This window comes from Pseudopodoces humilis, chromosome 1 (genome assembly GCF_049639895.1).
Source record: "Pseudopodoces humilis isolate 2021_Gansu_Grassland_sample_001 chromosome 1, ASM4963989v1, whole genome shotgun sequence".
Classification (NCBI taxonomy): Eukaryota; Metazoa; Chordata; class Aves; order Passeriformes; family Paridae; genus Pseudopodoces; species Pseudopodoces humilis.
The window spans coordinates 85511580-85531380 of NC_142200.1; the positions used below are offsets into that span (position 1 = coordinate 85511580).

At 38.4% G+C, this 19801-nt stretch overlaps 1 protein-coding gene across 3 annotated transcripts in view; it reads left to right on the plus strand.

The window, feature by feature from the left end:
• CDYL (chromodomain Y like) overlaps positions 1 to 19801 on the plus strand; it is a 109530-nt gene that overhangs the window by 70370 nt on the left and 19359 nt on the right. Inside the window, exon 1 of one of the 3 annotated variants that reach the window (XM_088062587.1) lies at positions 5186 to 5320. The exons of 1 other annotated variant lie outside the window; for it this stretch is intronic. Coding sequence is in view for 1 of the 2 variants with exons in the window: in XM_088062585.1 (XP_087918711.1) it covers positions 5393 to 5456 (64 nt within the window). In the remaining variant the exon portion in view is untranslated. Of the gene's footprint in view, positions 1 to 5185; positions 5321 to 5366; positions 5457 to 19801 lie in introns of those variants that run through there. One more of the 3 variants, XM_088062585.1, reaches the window with a different exon arrangement.

Genomic DNA, 19801 nt, shown 5'->3' on the forward strand with positions numbered 1-19801 from the left:
TTTAAAAGGCAGTATTTAACAGGTAAATATCTCACTATTCCTTATTCAGTTGTATAACAAGAATAGTTATTAAGACCTAGCAGTTAGTCCAGTGAATAGGATATATTATGTTGTAGTTGGGTATTGAAAAAAATTATGCGATTCAGTCTTGTGCCTAAAATTCTGGGGTTGTGCTGTCTCCATGGTTTGCTTTTCATCATACATTTTCATGTCCTTGTGAAGGTTGCTTAGGGCTGTTTAAAATATTTGCAAGGACACTTGTTCCAGTACTTGATTTACCTCTTTGTGAACTCTTTTTGAAAGCTACTGTCAGAATTTCACTGGTTACAACTTTCCATTGCCCCATATACCTTAATGTGCACCTCCAAGAATAATCTGTGCTTCTGCAGTGATGTATGTTTGGTGGTTAAATACATGATCATCAGCACTCATTAAGTGCTTTTTTCTAATGTGTCATGCCATCCTACGTAAACTGCAGGAACCAAAATTGGAATAGTTTTTGCTTGTTAAGTTTCAGCATTGGAAATCTGATTTCAAAGGGAAAAGAGTCTCCCATCTACCTCAGCAAATAGTCAAATCGAGCTTGTAAACTGTATTCAGACCTTGTTGAGTATTAGTTATTTGAGTCATTTGATTATTTGGACATGTAGCCTTCCAGTCTTTGTTACAAATTTGGAGAATTTGAGAGGTCAGTTAGGAATTTTCAAACATGTGGTGTTGCCAGGTGGGAATTATGTGGTGTATGCTCTAGAGTAGTTTTAGATCTCTTAGGAAGTAAATGCGCATATTGGCTCTGTCTTTAGTGGTGCTGATTGCTACCAATAGCTTGAAACTAGCAAGATGGTATCTGTTTATAGTAAGCCTGTTACTCCAGTTAGAAATACCAAACATCTTAAGTTTAAGAGCTATGTAGAACAACATGTCACTGAAGGAATAAATATTGGCATTCATTCAAAATACGATAGCATTGAAACTGGAACCATGCATGTGGAAAGCAGAATTCATTTTTAAAATTCAGGGATTTAGTATGGGCTACAGCTTGGGTTCAAGGAGATGCTGATCATCTTAGTCCATTCTTGTACTAAGGCAGAATTGAGCATTTTTCTTCCTTGACAACAGTTGCATGTTCAGTTCCTAAAATACATCCATAACAGAAATTTAACCATCTCTAACTGTCCTTTCATATTGCTTTTATTTGAAAAGTCCTCTTTTTTTCTTTCCTCAGTATATTCTTATAGGTACAGGTCTAGCCAATGCCATTCAATAGTGATTATTCCAGCAAACAATTAATGTCTGACTTGCACATGCTGTAGAACAGTGTCAGATCTTGATACTTCTTATGGGCTAAAAAGACCACAGTCTATTGATCTTTCCTCTTACATATGGTTTTTAAATGTCTTGACTTTGTTGATCAGCCATGAACAGCCCAAAGTATCTCTTTTCAGGTACATTTCTCAAAACTGGATTGTTTCAGCGGATTAGTAGAATGTATCATCATTTGCACATGTAAAGTTTCCTTATCAATGCGCCTGTGAATTTGGTGCTGCCTTCTTTTATATATTTACATTGTTAATGGGTGTAGACTTCATGATTGATTATATATCCCCATAAACTTCCCTATGTTCTGCTCCATAGTCTGTTATTCCATATTTTTAATGCATGTTTTATTTTTCTTTCATGCAAATAAACATTCTGTTTCAAGCTGTCTTTCAAATTCAGCAATACAATTTAGAATTGTGATACTCCCCTTCTAAACATTTGCAGTCTTTCCAATTAGATGTAATCTGTTCATTTCATGAATATTTTTTCCCTTCCATTATCAGGGTCTTGATTAAAAAGTAGTACTAACTAGAACTGAGCCCAAGGCATACCTTTGACTTAAAATTAATTTTAGTTTGATCATGTGTACATTTCTTCATGAATTTTTCTATTATTCATACATCTTGCTTCTCTCATCTTCCAGTGGTTGTTACTCTTTGTGAATAATGCCTTGTTTTGCCACCAGTCTCAAAAACATCTATTCTCTTTTATTTCCACTTTACCCCCTTATCATTAGGTTTTTTACCTTGATTTCAAGCAACCTGTAGAGGTTGGTTGTTGGTGTATGGGGTGGTTGTGCTGGTGGTGATTTTGTGTTGTGGCTTTTTTGGGGGCTGGAGATTGTGTCTTTTCAAAATTGGATGGCCAAGAGTAGAAGCCAAACTTTTATTTAAAAAATAACAGAAGTGGTCCAAGTGTATTTACAGGGAGAAACATAAGACTTCCACTGGGGAAGGTTGCACCAGTGTTGTCCCCCCATCAGTTCCTATCACCCCATCAATTCCTATCACCAGTGTCCCAAAGACCCTCCTGATCTGTCAAGCACAGCTTTTTAGCCAGGCTTGTCTAATCAAGTAGCTATGACCTTCTGAGATCTCCTAACATTGTTTTGTTGTTTCTCAAACTTGGGGTGACATTAGCACCTGTGAGACTTTCTAGAGTCTGAAGACTTCCTAATTTTATCCTTGTGAAGTTAAAAAGGTGCTAAAGACAGCTCACATGGTTTGCAGCTTGCTTCCATTGCACCAATATATACTCCAGTATGGCAAGAAAATGTATTTCTTCTTTCTGTTTGGTTTCCCCCTTTTTCCTTTTCCCTCACAGAGTTTCCTAGATTATGGTTATGTTTTTTTGACTGGCACCAGAAAGACACAGCATTTTGCTGTCTCCATGCAGGACTGGGCTGTGCTCCCTGCCCTCCCTTCCTCCTTTGCAGAAGGGAGGAGCCTTGTGACCTCTTTGGAAGTTGTGACCCACTCTCCCCTCCCTTTGCATGACCTCTGGGTGATGGCAGCCCCCTGAACAGCCCTACTGAGCTTAGTCCATCCCACTATCAAGGGCAACCTTGGGCTGCTTTAATTTATGCGTGCCTCAAATTTTGATCAAGTTTATATTGAAGTTTGTGCTTTTCCTGAATCAGTTGAGAATTCTAAATGTTTTACCTATCAGATTTTAAAGATAACTCCAATTTTAAAGATCAGCAGCCCAAGATCTGTAGCTGTCTTTGCTATGCGTTGCTTGCTCAGTCTGGTCAGTTGATGTTGTTTGCAGATATTTGCAGCATGCAGTAAATTCACTTCTTTCTTACTTTTACAGTTTTTTTCCTCCATACGTACAATTCTCAGTGTTTGTAGTGTACTGACTCTTTTATTGCAGTGACCTGCAGTTTTAGTAGTTGACATTGCTGAATCAGTTGCACTTTGTTTCATTTTTATCTCCTGACTTGCCAAAAAATTATCCACTACGTTTGAATAATCTGAGTTCTGTGCTTGTTCCTGCTCATTCCACAGTGACAATCCTTTCTGTTCCCACGTATTTCCAGTGATCTTCATCCTGTCTTTTAAAATGGTGCCATTATTATTTTAATCCTTTTCCATGCAAAAGTAAATGATTTATAGATCACTTGTGCTCTAGGTATGTGAACCAGTAGTCTTGTTACTGCACCTCAGCTCATTTATATTAAGGCTGTTATTCAGAGGGTGAGGGGAAATACAAATTCTCAGAATATCTCACAGATATATATAACGCTAGAATATGTATTGAAATAATTACTTTCCACACTCATTTTATCACTTCTACCTTGACGTCATACGAAAAAGTCATCTTCTAGTTTCATTTTATTTGCTAGCTGTACAGAATTATGGAAAATGGTTTTGGTCAAACAAACGCCTGGTTAAGATTTTAAAAGAAAAAACAAATCACAGTGAGTGAGGTCACTAATTATAAACTGGCAGAGCTTCAGTAAAGTGAATTCTGCTAAGAACTTTTCCTGTCCGGGCTCTGGCTTCCTGTCTCAGGCTTAAAGAAACAGCATGTGTATTCTAAAAACCCACTTGTCTTTGTGCCATGCATACTTTTCACTTTAAGTCTGTTAAAATTATTTTTTTTAACCTATTTAATATCATAATCAGTGAAGCATTACCTGAGACTTTACTGAAAACTTTTGACTCTCTGGTCTTAAACATATTCTAGAAAGTTGACAAATATAGCCTGTGTTGGGTTTTTCTTGTTTGCAAGGTAAATATGACCTCAGTCTTTTAAAGAATGAACTTCACAGGGTCACCACTGAAATGGATTAGAATACTTAATTGTTATATTTAAAGGAAAATTCTCTGTGCTTAATAAAAGCATTGGTAGTTTTTGTCCTTTGTATTTTCTTTCCAAGATACCAGTAAAGACCACCTAATTTCAAGTGTTTGTGCAAGAGTTTCACAATTAAAAATGCATATCTCAACATTTAAACAACATTGTCTGCAGTTTATGGGCTATCATGGGATATTTACAAGGATCTTTATAGTTCTGTAAGAGGTAACAGTTTGCTAGAATAAAGAGGCAAAATGCACTCAAGAGCAATATACTTCCTAAGAGAGAGAGTAGTCTGGAAGATTTGGAGTGCAGAGTGATATATTTGACACTGGACAGTGACAGAAAAGGTATCCTGGCTCACTGTGCAAATGAGAAAATTGTCTTCATTTAGAAGCTGACCAAAAATACTTAATTTAGTGCTCTTGTGGTAGTATGCAATTGCAGGTTTGCTTTTTCTTTTGTCAGTGGCAAATCTTAACTACTGCAGTTTGTTAGAAAGCTGTAGCGGGGTAGCTTCCTTCTAGTGCACCTGAGAGGGAAGTGGCATGATAGAATTCTTAAATGTGGATTTTCTAATGTGAAATATTTGTATATTTATTTGATAGTGCAATTTGTGGTGATGTGTACACAAACCAGTTAGAAACATGTTTGAGATGACATGGAAAATGAACCTGTGTCTAACATTCACTTTGTCTAATATTACCTGCCCCTTAAAATTCCAGAAACTGATGCCCAGTTCTGGAATGACTGCTTCAGAGACTTCTGCCTTGTAAATTCAAGGAACAGGATGGCTACTGATGGCTATATATCCAAGCTGATTGATAGCTTCTGTGGTCTAGGGGTAATAATATGGCCAGAAAACAGTAGAAGGCCTGTAGTCAGTGGTGTTCCCCAGGGAGCAGTACTGGCTGCAGTCATACCCAACTTGTTTGTGAATGACCTGAATGAACGGATGGAATGTACCCTCAGTAACTTTCCTGACAAAACTGGGGGGAGGGCTGGCACACCTGAAGGCTCTTCTGCCATTCAGCAGGACCTTGATAGAATGGAGAGTTGGGCAGGGAGGAGCCTAATAAGGTTCAACAAGGGTAACTGCAGGGTTCTGCACCTGGGGAGGAACAATCCCAAGTGCCAGCGCGGGCTGGGGGCTCACCACCTAGAGAGCAGCTCTGTAGAGAAGAACGCCAGAGTCTTGGTGAGTGAGAAGTGAACCATGAGCCAGCAGTGTGTCCTTGTGGCCAGGAGGGCCAGTGTTACCCTGGGGTGCATGAGGAAGAGAGTGCCCAGCAGGAAAAGGGAGATGATTGATCCTCCCCCTCTGCTCAGCCCTGGTGAGGCTGCATCTGGAGCGCTGTGTCCATTTCTGGGCTCCTCAGAACAAGAAGGACAAGGAGCTGCTGGAGGGGGTCCAGTGGAGGACCACAAAGATGATTTGGGGTCTGGTGCATCTTTTATGAGGACAGACCGCAGGAGCTGAGCTTGTTTAGTCTGGAGAAAGGAAGACTGAGAGATCTCAGTAATGCATATAAATATCTCAAAAGTGGGTGGGTGTCAACAGGATGGTGCCAGACTCAGTGATAGCCATAAACTAAAACACAAGAAGTTCCACCTCAATGTGAGGAAGAACTTCTTTAAATTAAGGGTGGCAGAGCACTGGAACAGGCTGCTTGGGGAGGTTGTGTAGTCTCCCTCTCTGGAGACATTCCAAACCCACCTAGATGCGTTCCTGTGTTACCTGCTCTAGGTTACCCTGCCTTGGCAGGGGGTTGGACTTGACCTCCAGAGGTTCCTCCCAAATGTAATGATTCTGTGAACAAATAATAAGGAGAGATATGTGTTATTATATCTTAGTTAAATGAAATAGGGTTTAATCGGCACTGTTTGGTTTTTGTTGTCAGTATAATAGGCTTTTGCCCAGAAAATTTACTGGAATCAAGTGTTCGAGGTTTTTTTTGCCTAATTTGGGGAGAATACAAGTTTCATTGACTGAGTCTGCTGCTCTGAATTAATAACATGAGTAAATTTAAGAGGGAATAATCTCACCATATCTCTACTGTAAATCTAAGACTAATTTGATAAATATGGTGAGGTATTTTATTATTTGGTTGAGTGGTGGTGTTTTGTTTGTTTGTTTTTTTGGCATGTTACTAAAAGTTAGGATAGTAACATATCCTAAGTCTGTGTCTGTTAAGTATATAGAAAATACCTACTTCTCAGCTATTCTGCTGTCTGGTCATGACAAGTATCTAAGATCAACATGAAGTCATTAAGAAAGCTCTTTAGGTTGGTTTTAAGTGCTATAAAAGTATCAGGCTGATCTAAATCCCTGTGTTTCATGAAGACAGTTAATATGCTATGAAGAGTAATTCCATTCATGGAAATGGGCATTTGCTGCCTCTTCTGTTTCTTTTAGTCTTCTCATGATTTTTCTCAGGTGATTATTGAAACACTCAGTCTGGCGGGAGAAAGGCTCAATAGCAAATCACTGAATGATTTGTGACTTACAAAACTAAAATTGTTTCAAAAAGGAGAAAAAGAGATTTTGTCCACTATTTTTTGAGAGCATCTCGTCAATGCTTCCCCATTACACTTCTGAAATTACTTTTCTGAGCCTTGTTTCAGTACATAATATAAATAAAATAGATGGCTCCAGCTGGGAGGTAGAGGCCATCTTGTTTACCTTACAGATTGTAAACAACGATTTTATAAACTTCTTCCAGTAACCTGCTGTAAGGGGTAATTAATTGTAGCGTTCCTGAGGTTTCAATTTTGGGCTTAAAATAAGCAAATGCCAAGGACATAGGCTACCGGATACTGAAAGAGTACTATCTTACGGTTTGGAACATATGGGTATGTTCTTTCTTACAGAGATTCTTTGCTCATTTCCAGTATGAATTTTCATTAAGGTCACTGGCATGTGTGATTTTTCTCATAATTATAGTTGCATGCATCTGATAGTTAATTGCTTTATAATAATGCAGATAATTCACCATATTCTGGTCTCTCCGTAAATTTTTCTAATATTTCTTTAAAATATTTCTAATATTTCTTCAAAGCTCTATTTTGTGTTTTTAATAAAAAGTTGAATTTTACTTGTGATGACGGACATGTGTTTTAGGGGGCTTTAGGAACACCTCTATTTCTTTCTTCCTTCAAAGTGAGTTTATTCTTTTACAGTAGAGGCAAATCCTGTGACACCATTCCATTCTTGTTGCTACCCAAACAAAAAAAAATTTCGTGTGATACCTCAGAACTAAGTTCAGATGTATACTTTTTATTTCTCTGTATATTATCTTCACTTTTTTTGCCCTCCTGTTATAGCTTTTCAATACAATCCACATAGCATGGGTTTAGGTTTTGATACTGGTAGGTGGTTTGTTGGGTTTTTTTTGGTTTTTTGTTTTCAGTCCATCTTTTTGGCCCTTACTGTGTTACAGTTCTTCACTTGCTGTGAGGTGAAAAGGCATAAGGAATGGTAGTGGGATAGAAATGAAACCTGCAGAGAATGTTACTCTTTGATTTCCAGATTACTTGAGAGGATTTAGGCAGTAAAAATCTGTAAGACAGCAAGGAACGCTATATAAGAGCGCTGCAAGCTTTATGGCATGCAGATTTTTGTAAAAAACTACTTTCCACTTTGAAAGCTTATTCCCTCAAACCTGCTTAAGTTTCTTGAGCAGAAGACACTCTGCTTCATCTGATGCTTGCTGTTCCACAGCTCCCTTTTTCTGCCAGTCAATTTTGTTGTGAAGTTCTACAGAAATGTTGTGTTGTCTTGGTTCTCTCTTTAAAGCATTTAGGTTTCTGTAGGATGTTGTCAGTATTTGTGGTTGGTCTGTATTTGTTTTGCTCTTGCAACCATTGTTAGACATTTTAAATTGTGAAACAGATGAACAGCTAAAACACAAATACTTTGAAGTTTGGAGGGTATTTATTTTCTTTGTCTATGTATCTTTCTCTCAAAACATTGTACATTGTTACAAACCAAAGGAATTCTGTAGACAAACACTCTATTTTACCAGAGTTTGCCTGTTTACCATGTGTTTGCCTGAAATTCCCAGGATTCTGTTACATTCATTTTATTGAGTTGTTGCAAGCACCCCAGAAGTAATGTTCTATCCTTCAATGCTGTAGTGGTTAGGACTTTCCAAACCTTGGTGCCGCCATAATGTTGCTATTCTTACCCTCTCTTGAGGTTATGGTCTGGCAAGCGTTTCAAGTTGCACTGGCCTTTTTTGCTCTAAATTTCGTGTATATGCTCATGGACTACTCTCTAAATGTTTTATTTATTTATTTAGGAAACTTCAGTACTTGGAACTTTCAATAAAGATATGAATACTCAATTTGAATGACTAATTTTCAAAATATATCAAGTTTGGAATGAACATATATATACTGAAAAATGTTTCTGTGCTTCTGATTGTTTACATTTGATTATATGCCACTTTCTGCTGTTTTGCAGTAATACTTATGAATATGTACTTCGTCATGTCATATTTTGTGAAAGAAAATGCATCTTTAAGTGGTCACATTGTTAAGTTAACCAAGAAATGAGTCTTTACTAAGAGATAACAAGGGCTATTTTTGAAATATAGGTTATAAGTGTAAATTAGATGAGACAATGTTAAATTACTTTAATCAAGTTTAATACTAAAATCCACATAGTAAAAGAATCAATTACACTGGCAAAAAAAACCTCTACAGAAACTGAATTTAGCGATAATTGATTTTTTTGAATCATAAATGCAGCTCTGCTAAGCAGATGAGAAGGAACACTTTTCACTGCAAATCAACATCTGTTGAAGGAACATGTTTTCCAGGGAGAAATTTTTAAAACAACAACAAAAAAGGTTTACAAAGATCTTTCTGTGTCTTTGTTCACACAGGTGAACTTTCAATGCAATGACTGATGGTTAGTTTTTCATTGAAAGTGTAACACAGCGAGTCATTGCTATATGTCATGTTTTTGGGGCTGGATTTGTTTTTAGCCATCTTACTTGCAGTATTTAAACTTTGTGAAAGCGATGAAACTTTATTGGCTTGAGATTTTAGTCTTTAAGAAGAGGAGGCGCAAAACCCTCAGGCTCTTTACCTACTATCCAAATTTAAATTACTAGAGAATAAAGGAAAGCAAAATGTCAATAGCAAAAAGTTCTGCAGTGAGTATTGGGCTTGCATCAGAGGGAATTATATGATAGAAATGTATGGAATGTTGAGGAAATCCCATGTCCTGAGAATGTCATGTGTTGTTCTGCAGTTTGCTTTGAATATATTTGAATATCAGTTGTCAGAGGCAGTGGAACTGATAATCTGCTCCTCACAAGCCTTTGTGCAATGATTTGTAATTTAACAGAGCTTTGTCCTGTGTCTCAGAGATGTGCTTTTGCTATCATTATAATTTATAATCCATTCAGACTTGTCCACCTTTTAAGTCTTTCTAAAAATATTTGGCTGTGTGCACACTCAGCAAAACCCTCTTCATTTTTTATCCATTACGTTGCCTGAAGATCGCCTACACTGAGCACAGTCTGGCTTGGAAATGAATGTAATGATGCCTGCAGATGTTTCCTACTAACATGATGCTAACAGCAGAGGAAGCAGTCTCCTTTTCAGCAAACAGATCTCTGTGGCATTGAAATAGGTGTCCTTTAAAAATACTTTTTTTTTTGTTTGTTTTGTGGGTTAATTTTGTTTGGCTTTGAAGTGACTGAGTTTTGTAACCAGCTCCTTTTGCTATGGGATGGCTGGACCTGGGGCAGGTGAGGCTCTCTCTGGGCAGACCAGGTGGGGAAGAGGCTACTTACCAAATTGCAGCCAGCTGTGGCTACCTCTGCTGGCAGACAGCTAAGTGTTCTTTCTGCTTCAGCTCCTTTCCCGTACACCTCCTTCCTCCTTGATTGGTTTCATCAGCCTTTTTTATCTTTCTCTAATATGACCCTGTGCTTCACTGTACAGGGGTGTCTCTGTGCCCTTGCAGTGTCCTTTCCATGCCTGTCCTGCTGGGAGCCCATCATCTGCTGCCTTCCAGCCTGGGACAGCAGCTGTGATCTGGCAGAGGGACAGAAGCACCGCCAGCCTGGAGCACCCTCCTGCGGCTCTTGTTCAGCTACTGAACACTCTTGTGGCTCATGAGGATGTTTCCCTGACAAAGTATTCCTTGTCAATAGTGCAGGGATAAAGGAGGAACCTGAAGGCCCCTCAACAGAGAACTGGCTCTGTTTTGGCTGAGACTCATGGAAAACTAATTTCCCCTTCCCTCCTCCCCCATATGCTTTGCATATCAGTTAACTTCCAACATTCATGAGTAGCTAGTAACACTGGGCAGTGCTGGGACAAAACAGGCAGTTGCAGAACCACTATAAGTAAAAAAAATGGGGGAAAATACCCTCAAAAATTAACTGTTGTCATTCCGCCTCACTAAATTAAGTAAGCCAGGGAATCCCAGCACCCTTGAACTGTCTATGTCCACTCTTGCTTTTGTTTTATCAGAGAGTCCAGGCTCCCCAACATCATGGTCCACACTCAAATGCCAATATATTAGTGGAATCAGACTGGCTTTACTTCTCTGTCTGTAACCCTGCCAAATTCTAGTTTAACACCAAGCATAGCAGAAGGTCATCTCGGAGAATGATTCCTAGAGTTAGCCATAAATTCCCTTGGGCAGTCCAAAAGGTACTGCACAAAGTTTATCCAATAACATCACCCATATTTAATTTAGAAAGTATTTTGGTTGTGCTGAAACTAAGGAGATTAGCAGTTTCCCCTGATGAATGGCTGTTCTTGTTCCTTACCCTTGAAGAAAAATGGAATTGTCATTTTTAATCTGATCTTCTGGAAGTTTCCTCTTACCCCAGGCTATCTTTCTCATCATTATTTTGAAACTGTTAGAAGCCTGTATTTTCTTTTACCCAGTCATAGATCTAGTCTTCTGATTTGGAAGTATTTTGCAAATAATGTGTAAACCAAGAGTAATTTTTAGAGCATTGAGATCATTGCAGAAATAATAATTTCAGAGTGGAGACTGAAACCCATTGGAACATTTTTACAAACGCCTTACATAGCATGAGACCCTAAGCTTTATGTCAGAGGTGCAGATACATATATTGGAGCTGTGGTTGTGGCTTCTCAGACAAGTATTCAGGCCTCTCCACAGAAGAGGATTTTTTCCCTCCAGGGTTGATTCAAGGACACAGGCAGAGCTCTCCCCGTCACGACTGAAAGCAGCAATTAGCTGAGAATCCAATTGTCACTGTCCACAGTTTGCTAACCTGCAACTGATACCATGGGTCCAGGTACCCTGTCTTTGTATTTCAGCTTGTTGAAAGGCAACTGCCTTTAGGTAGCAGGGAAAAAAAGGCAGAAGTGTTACATGGTGTGATCACATACGCATCACAGAATACTAAGAAATAGGATTGGAAAAGACCTTTGTCATCTAATCCATGCTCCTTCTCCCCAGACTGCTCTGCAGATGCCATTGTTTATTCAATCAAACTGTTTTCAAATGCAGAGGAATCCATCAGGGTCACTGAGAAACACGTGTAGCTCTGGGGTTACAGAATGTGCCAGCTATTTCTGTTGTGTCTGTGCAGGAATAAAAGCAAGGAACTGCAAAATGGAGGTACGTTTTCTCTAAGGGTCATCTGGTGGAACAGAAAGTGATTTAGGCAATGTGATGGAATCAGAATGCTATCTGCTTTTGTAGATGCCCTCGTGACATCAAAAGTGTTGATAACTCTAGCTGATGAAGGATGTAGTGGAAAAGTTTTATAAGCACATTTTTCATTGAGAATAAATGTGCATGTCTCTGGAGACGTTTTTTTGTCTGTGAGAACTACAAAATGGGAATTTTTGTTTTCAGTGTCTGACTTGAGTTTACTTGTTGAAATGTTTGATTATATCAGGATATTATAAGGCATATAATGGAATATAGTAAGGTGGATTGCAACACACAGCAGTGGATGTATGTTATTTTACCTACAGTAAAATAACAGTACTTACTTTCTTTATTTTCTTTACTTATGAGTCGTGCTTCTTTGCTTTGTTGTGTAGTATGACTGTACAGGGCCATCAGTGCTAGCTCACTAGAGAGCCTGTGTGGGACAAATGCTTTGGCTTTTGTAGTGGAATGCTACCAGGAGAGGGGGTGTATTTTGAAGGAAAATAATTGTTATACGTCGTTGTTTCCAGTTGCTTTGTGACCACTGACATGTAGTTTTTTTTAAGTTACCAAAGCAGAGCGAAATCACTGACAGACCCTTTCAGAGGGTGATTTAGAAATAGCACAGGCCTACATTCAAACCATCGATTTCCCTTTACCACATAAAGAAAACATATTTTCAATTAAATAATTTCTCTTTCAGTTATGCACATGTGGGACTAAAGTTACAATCAATTTTAAATGCAGGATATAGTGTTGGGTTTCTTCTGCTTCAATTTTAATCTTCCTTGAGGAGAATACAGTGAATTAATTGCTACATTGGTGTTTGCAAATTGTATTGTTTCTTATTTATTTTTGCTACGAGTAACATGAAGGCTATGGATTCGTATTCATACACCAAAAGAATTAAAACTACTACAGTAACTCCAGCAGTAAATGCTAAAATTATGATATTCATGAATGGATACAGGCAACATTCCTTTAATGATAGAAATTGCAGCAGAAGTAAAGCTTTGAGCAGGCAAGCATAGAATTCTATTTACAAATTACTGCAATTTATTAAATACACATCTGACCCTGTTTTGAAGCAGTATTTTTACACAGAAGGAGTAAATCTCAAAACAAAAGAACCACCTGTTTAGGTTTGTTGTATTTCCAGTTTACCTCTGAGCCAAAATCCATTATTTTCCCACTTCTGCATTTGATAAATTCCTACTTCATGATCATCATACTGGGTTTTCATATTTCACAGGGAACATATATAAGCTAGATGAAAAAGAAGGGGAAAATTTGAACTTTAAACTTGAACCATCCTAAAAGGAAGGGAAAGGCTTTGCTTCCTGCCTAGTACACACAGTGAAAGACTTATCTTGGGGAGAAGCAGTTGTGAGGGAGCCACCCAAAGTCTCCAGTCTCTCTCTGGAAACAAAATTGTTTGATGGACTGGTAATCATAGAATCATTTAGGTTGGAAAGGGCTTTAAGTTATCTCAAACAAGCGCTGCCAAGTTCATTAGCAAGCCATGTTGGTAAGTATCACATCTGCATGGGCAATGTGTTACGGTATGTGAAAGGAATGTGTTTTGCAGTGAAATCTACTATTTACTGTAGTCATTGGTTTAGGAATAAAACATTTCCTAACAGCTTTAGAGTCTCTATTCTTTGCACTGTTTTCTGTGTCCTTCAGAAGACTGACAAAGTTGGCAACTAAATAATCCCAAGTCGGCTTTTTGAGTACATATTGCTCTAATATAATTCTCAGAGATGTCAGGGCGCTCGCTAACAACATTTTCTGGGGGCTTACTGGAGCATTTGTTAGACAGATTTGTGAAGCCTCAGCTTGAATTTTAGTCCTTTTTCTCTCCTTTGTAATCTGCTCTTGCATTTATTGTAGTCAAAACTCTTGCTGCCTGGACCTAGCAGGCAGGGAAGTCCCTGCTTGTGAAGAGGAGGTGATGAATAGTCACACTTCTCTGACTGTCCCTGTTCGTGCTTCATCCCACTGCAGGCTGTGGCAGCCTCAGCAGATGCACGGCTTTACCTCCCACCTCCCCCTGTACCTTGTGCCTCAGCAGGACATCCTGTTTGCATTTTCTTTCTGAGACTTTTCTCATTCTTTTTTTTTCTCTACCTAAGCATTGATAAGCTACAAATTGATAGCAGCAATGAAATGACACTGTATTTCTCTTGCAGATACCTGCAAATGTTTTTCCTCATGATTTTTTGGGAGAGTTTAAGGAGTATACATCTCTAGGCTATTTTCTACAGTTAAAATAAACTAGTCCACAGATGTGGTCTAAAGTACAAATCATGTTGTGTTTGCAAAAGTAGTTCCCAATCTCAATGTATTTTATAGCCATGAAACTGAAATATTAGAAGATAGATTCACAGCAGGAAGCGGTTTTTAAAACATTGTTATTTGCTAGCCATTAAACTGGACAAGAATGTGTTGTTATCTTTAGACATGGTGCTTTTCATGTTACTCTATTATCCTGTCCTCTTTCCCCCTACCTCTTCCAGATGAGTTCCTAGTTTGTGACAGCACATGGGAACTGATCAGGCTGAACATTAACCCAGTGCACCCCACAGAAATGTTTGGCTTGTTCCTGCTGCTACATTATTTTTGTCAGGTTTTGTGGGGGTTTTGGCATGTCTTCATTTGTTTATGTCAATTTATTACTCATTTCTTGACACTTAGGCTGAAGCTGATATTTCTGTCAGAATAATCAACCTAGAGAAGGAAAACACTATTACTTTTGCCCAGATACTCAGTGGTAGTTGAACTGTATTTAATTTTTTTTGTAAATTTGGTTCAGGATTCCATTGGTCTTACTCGAGACTGGGAAAGGGAAAAACAAAGGCGGTAAAAGTACAGGTGATGGTTTTAAACTGGAATTTGGTTGAACTCTGAAATGGTTCAGCAGATGCATCAGTGGATGGAGGGATAGTATTAAGGAACCCAGCTGCTTTGTGTCTGGGTTAGGCAGAAATACCTGCTATGAGTGACTTGTTTGTGATGTAGCAGACTATACAAGGAAGAAACAGCAGTGAAAGGAAACAAATTTCAATTTTGATGTTATGTAAACTAGATTGATACTTAAGTACCTCAAAGAATTCAGTATATTGCTGCTTGCCCAGGTCACAGGAGTATGCTGAGGCTTATGGAAGGAGTGATCTTCCTGAATTTTCCAACTAAACAGAGTGCCAGTCTGTGGCAAGAGCAATCAAGCCTGAGGACGTACATGCAGCAGACTTCCTCCTTGTAGGGGGAATGAACTTGGTTACTCAATTTGCAGTGTTGGTCTGATATGAGGAAGGGTATGATCATGCTGCTTCTTGCTTGTAGTCTCTTACCTGATGTTATGGGGAGAGAGGTGGGGTCTGGAGGGGAGTAATCCCTCTTTGAAAAACAAACCTCACATGAATTCTTCTAGAAATTTCAGTAAGTTTATAATTTTGTTTAAAAAATAATGAAAAGGATGATCCTACTGCAACATTTTTCTTAATTGTGATGATTCAAAAGAATAACTTAAAAATACTTTGGGATTGGTAGCAGTTTAACTGAGCTGTAGGAGGAAATATCTAATGGTGTGGTATCTTTTATGATGTAGCTGGCATGGAAAAGTCATCAACTATCGTAACTAAGAAAAGACAAGGTGTTTATGATTGCAAAACACAAATATGTTGATGTATAGATAAGAACTAAATGAAAAACTATAAGCAATAACTTTTGTTCTAGTTAACTGTTAATCTTAGGCAGCGCATTAGTGATGTGGTGACATATTCTGAGACCAAATGGAGATGCAGAGTTTCTTATAACTCTGTATATCAAACTGCCAGTGGCAGAATGTCCACAGAACATCCTTGGACAATAACCCTGAAATCTTTGCTGCTACAAATTTCCACTTCTGAGCATCTGTACATTTTAGGATTTTAAGGAAGCATAATTGATTTTGGATAAAGAACTTTTAGTTTTAAATATATTTCCAACTTGACAGAATTTAGAATAATTCTGTGTATACAGTTTTGATGCTGAGCAAAATAGGGTTGCTGCTGTGATAAGGTTATTATTTTTAAACCCTGAAATTTACATGTAAGATATATGATAGGGAAGCTTCTGATTCTTAATTTGTAATGGTATGAAACTGCAAAATATTGGTAAAATATTTTCCAGGTTATGAGTGACCTCTTGTAAAAGGATGGACTGACCTGAGTATTGCTTTGGATCTCCAGTAGGTTTTAAGTGGAAGGACACTTTTGAAACTTGACTTTGAGAGCAATCTTGTTTATAAACAGAAATAAACTGAAGAGGTTTAAGGCTGCCTTTTTAAAAAAGTGTTTCTTCTTATATCTGAAGCTACCTCACTACAAATTTTATTACCCAAGGTACCTTCCAAATTTGCTAGTCTTTAAGCAGGCAAGCCTTGGAGTATTTCAGTTATGATACATATCCCATATAGACTATCACATTTGTCTGAATCTTTTTTAATTGTCAGTCAGCAGTCTTACCATGGTCAGTCCTTTTAGTCTGTCATTTGTTGTACATATACTATATTCATACCCATTATAAATATTTTTCTGGTTTCTTATAGCATGCTGGTTTCACCACTAGTATTTTAATTGACTTTGTAGCTTACACTACATTCTACTTTTGATTTTGATCTAATTCTCCTCTCTCTTTTTTTTCTTTACCACTGGAAAAATGATTTGTGTTTAGCATCTGTAGCTATGAGAACTTCAGAGTTTTACTTTGCATTTCTAATACCCGTTCTTTATCTGTTTTAGCATCTCCCTGTATTCTTCCCAGTGTTCTTTACTTCCTATTTTCTTGTAAGTATAGCATATTCTCTTTTTCCCCTCAGTTTCTATTGACCTGTTTAACCATGTGGAGTTAATTGAAGCTACATCTCACTCCTGAAGAAAATAATTCAATTACTGTCTTAGTTCAGTTTCATTTTTACACCATTTCTTTATGTCTGGGGTATCTTGTTATTTGTCTGAAAAGTATTTAATGCAATATCTTTTTACATAACGCAGCTATCTAAAATTGCACAGCATTCATCTTAGTAGAAATTAAATTTCAATTCCATTCTGTTTGTTTTGTGGTTGGAATCTGACACGAACAGGTGGGTCCCTGGCAGGTTTCAGGAAGCAACCAGTCATGTAATTCATCTATCATTCTGTCTTATCTATGACATGTTTAAATGGTTTCCAAGTTAAAATTGAGCTCACAATTGTGGCTGCTTATGTACTAATCTCATTATTTTTGTGTACACATTCTTTGCTTTACTCAATAGAATTCCTCTGTCTTTTGTATAGTGATTCCTCATGATATTTTTGGTTTCTCTGTGTGTTCTTAGTAGATTGTTTCCTAAGGCAAGATTTAGTATTGTAGGCATCTGCTGTACCTAAAAATGTTCAGACCCTGTCACCCATGAACCACCGCTTAGTAAATACAAGTCTGAGCACAGCTTTATGAACTTCCTGCTGAACACGAGGCTTCAGTACTGGACTTTGGAATTGCAGCAGTGGGAGTTGTAACAACCTGCAAGCCCAAACCTAAAATGGAGATTTCATTTTTTTCCTTTTCCCTGGTTTTTCAAATTTAAAGGTTGTGGATCTAAGTCCCTCCATGAATTTGCAGTGATAATATATTTAAAAATCTGTGAATTTGCTCTTGAACTGTGAATACATGAGTATGACTCCCATGAAAAGATGTGCTCCTGTCCACATCTCCAAATAGTCAAATAAACCCTACTATCCTATTGCCAGTTACACAAACTATAAAGTCTCTCTGAGGCCAGTGCACACTTTGATTTAAAGTATCAGACATGATACACTTGTTTCTTGGTTTTTGTGTAGCAACAGCCATTATGGTACCTAACTAAACTTCCCTTGGTTTTGGTAGGGTTGATAGTAGTTGCTAAGTCCTACTCTCTGAGATAGACCTTAACTTGTTTGTCTTTTATGAAACTTGTTTGGAAATTTACCTTACTTGCCACATGTTTTTCTGTTGGGTGGTTGTTTTCTCCACCACAGATGTAACTTCCAAATTTCTTGATTTTTTTTCCCCTTCAAAATTTCAGCCTCCTAGTATTAGCCTTTGTAATAATTCAGAGGGTATGGTTTCATATTTGTACATTGGTCCTGCTGAAATAGTATGTCCCACTTAAATATCACCATGCTAGTTCTGTTGCTTCTTTAGCTGTCTCTTCTGTATAGCAATAGAATCATTGTTGGTACTGTTTTAATCTAGGTACTAATAATTTCTGTAAAGAAAAAAATCCAGTACTTCATAAAAGCAGATTCTTACAAGAAAAAATAGATTTTGGGGATAGGGACCACCTGTAACTAATAATCCTGGCTTCTATATTCCTTGCTGTGTCACCTGAGGGAAGCCTCTTGGGTAGCTCTGAACCATTTTCTATGTATGGCAGCATGTGTTAACTACTTATTTAGTGGTTTATGGACTTACCAGTTGAGGTTTTTTCTGTGAGATTTTTGTACTTCGATAATTTGTTCATAAATATGACAACAGTCAATGAAGTAGAAAGCCTAAGGTGTTACAGAGGCACTTATGCTTTCCTCAGCAATATGAAAAGCATGCGCCCCAACAGAACCCATGTGATCCATCCTGCTGTGTAAGGGCAGCTCACTGCCTCCAGCCCTTCCAGCTGCTGGCTGAGATGCCTTCTCTGCTCACTGCTTTCAGCTGTGGTTATTTCCCTGTGATTTATTGTGGGCATTTTTGGGGAGAGGGGTTATTTATTTATTTACCACTTTGTTGCAAAATTTGATGAAAACTTTTTCTTATGATGGGCATTTTCCCAACTCGTGGCCATCCTAGTGGCCATAGAATGGTTTGGGGTGGAAGGGACCTTAAAGATCGTCCCACCCCTCTGCCATGACAGGGACAGCTTCCATTAGACCACATTGTTCAATGCCTCATCCAGCCTGGCCTTGAACATTTCTGGGGGCAGGGCATCCATGGTTTCTCTGGGCAGCCTGTTCCAGGGTCTCTAGATTTGTACCAGCAGATCTGTGTCCTTCTTTTGCTGTACACCGTGTTCAGGACCTTTGCTGTATCTGCAAATCCCAGGTGCGCAGAGCTATACCATTTGTACTGCAGCCAGGGCAAAATGATATGAAGACAAGTGCCTCCTGTGTTTTCTAGTAATTGCCTGCAGTGATACAGGAAAAAGCCTAATTGAAGGAGGATGTCATATTTTTTCCTCATGCAAAGCAATCTAATCCAAGTCTTACTCGTGGTAGTCTCCTACTGTTTACTTTAGGATTTTCTCTGAGGTTTTTTTTATTTTGTTTCAGTGGAGTATTTTTTTGATGATTGTGATTATTATGAGGGTATTACTGGATGTGCTCCACAGGTTCTCCAGTTGAGGCAGGTGCTCATATATGTGCTGATCCTACCTAATATTGCCAAAAAAACAGACAGGAGAGACCAGATTCAGCTTCAAAGCACAGGTTGTCACTCCTTTCCATCATGTCTCCTTTCAGCTGTTGCCAGTAGATCATATCCTCTGCAACTTCAGTATAAAAGGGTGGATTTGGCATTGTAATTCTGTTCTGAATTACTTTTTCAGTTCAGAGCATCTGACTGTCTAGCACCTGTTGCATGGGATACCCAAAGATACTTTTCATCACCCATTCCTCAGAGAATGTTTTTTCTAAAACTGTGTTTACACTTTCCCAAGACCTGTAATCTTTTCACCCTATCTTCTCCCACTGGTGCCAATGCCCAGCTCTTGATTTTCACTCCATACCCCTTCAGGCAGCAGAAGTGGTCAAGGAGGTGGCAACTCTCTTGCTTAAGTGCAAGGATTGGGACTAAATACCCAGCACTGCAATATTTAGTTTTTCACTTGAGGGTTTTGGGAACCTCTTAGAAAAGTCAGAGGCTCCTCTTTTGCTCTTCTGCTTCCCATCCCAGCCAGTTATTTCTTCCAAGGTCAGTAATTTCTGATGAGGGTGCTTCTGGAGAACAGTTTGCCTGTGTATACAG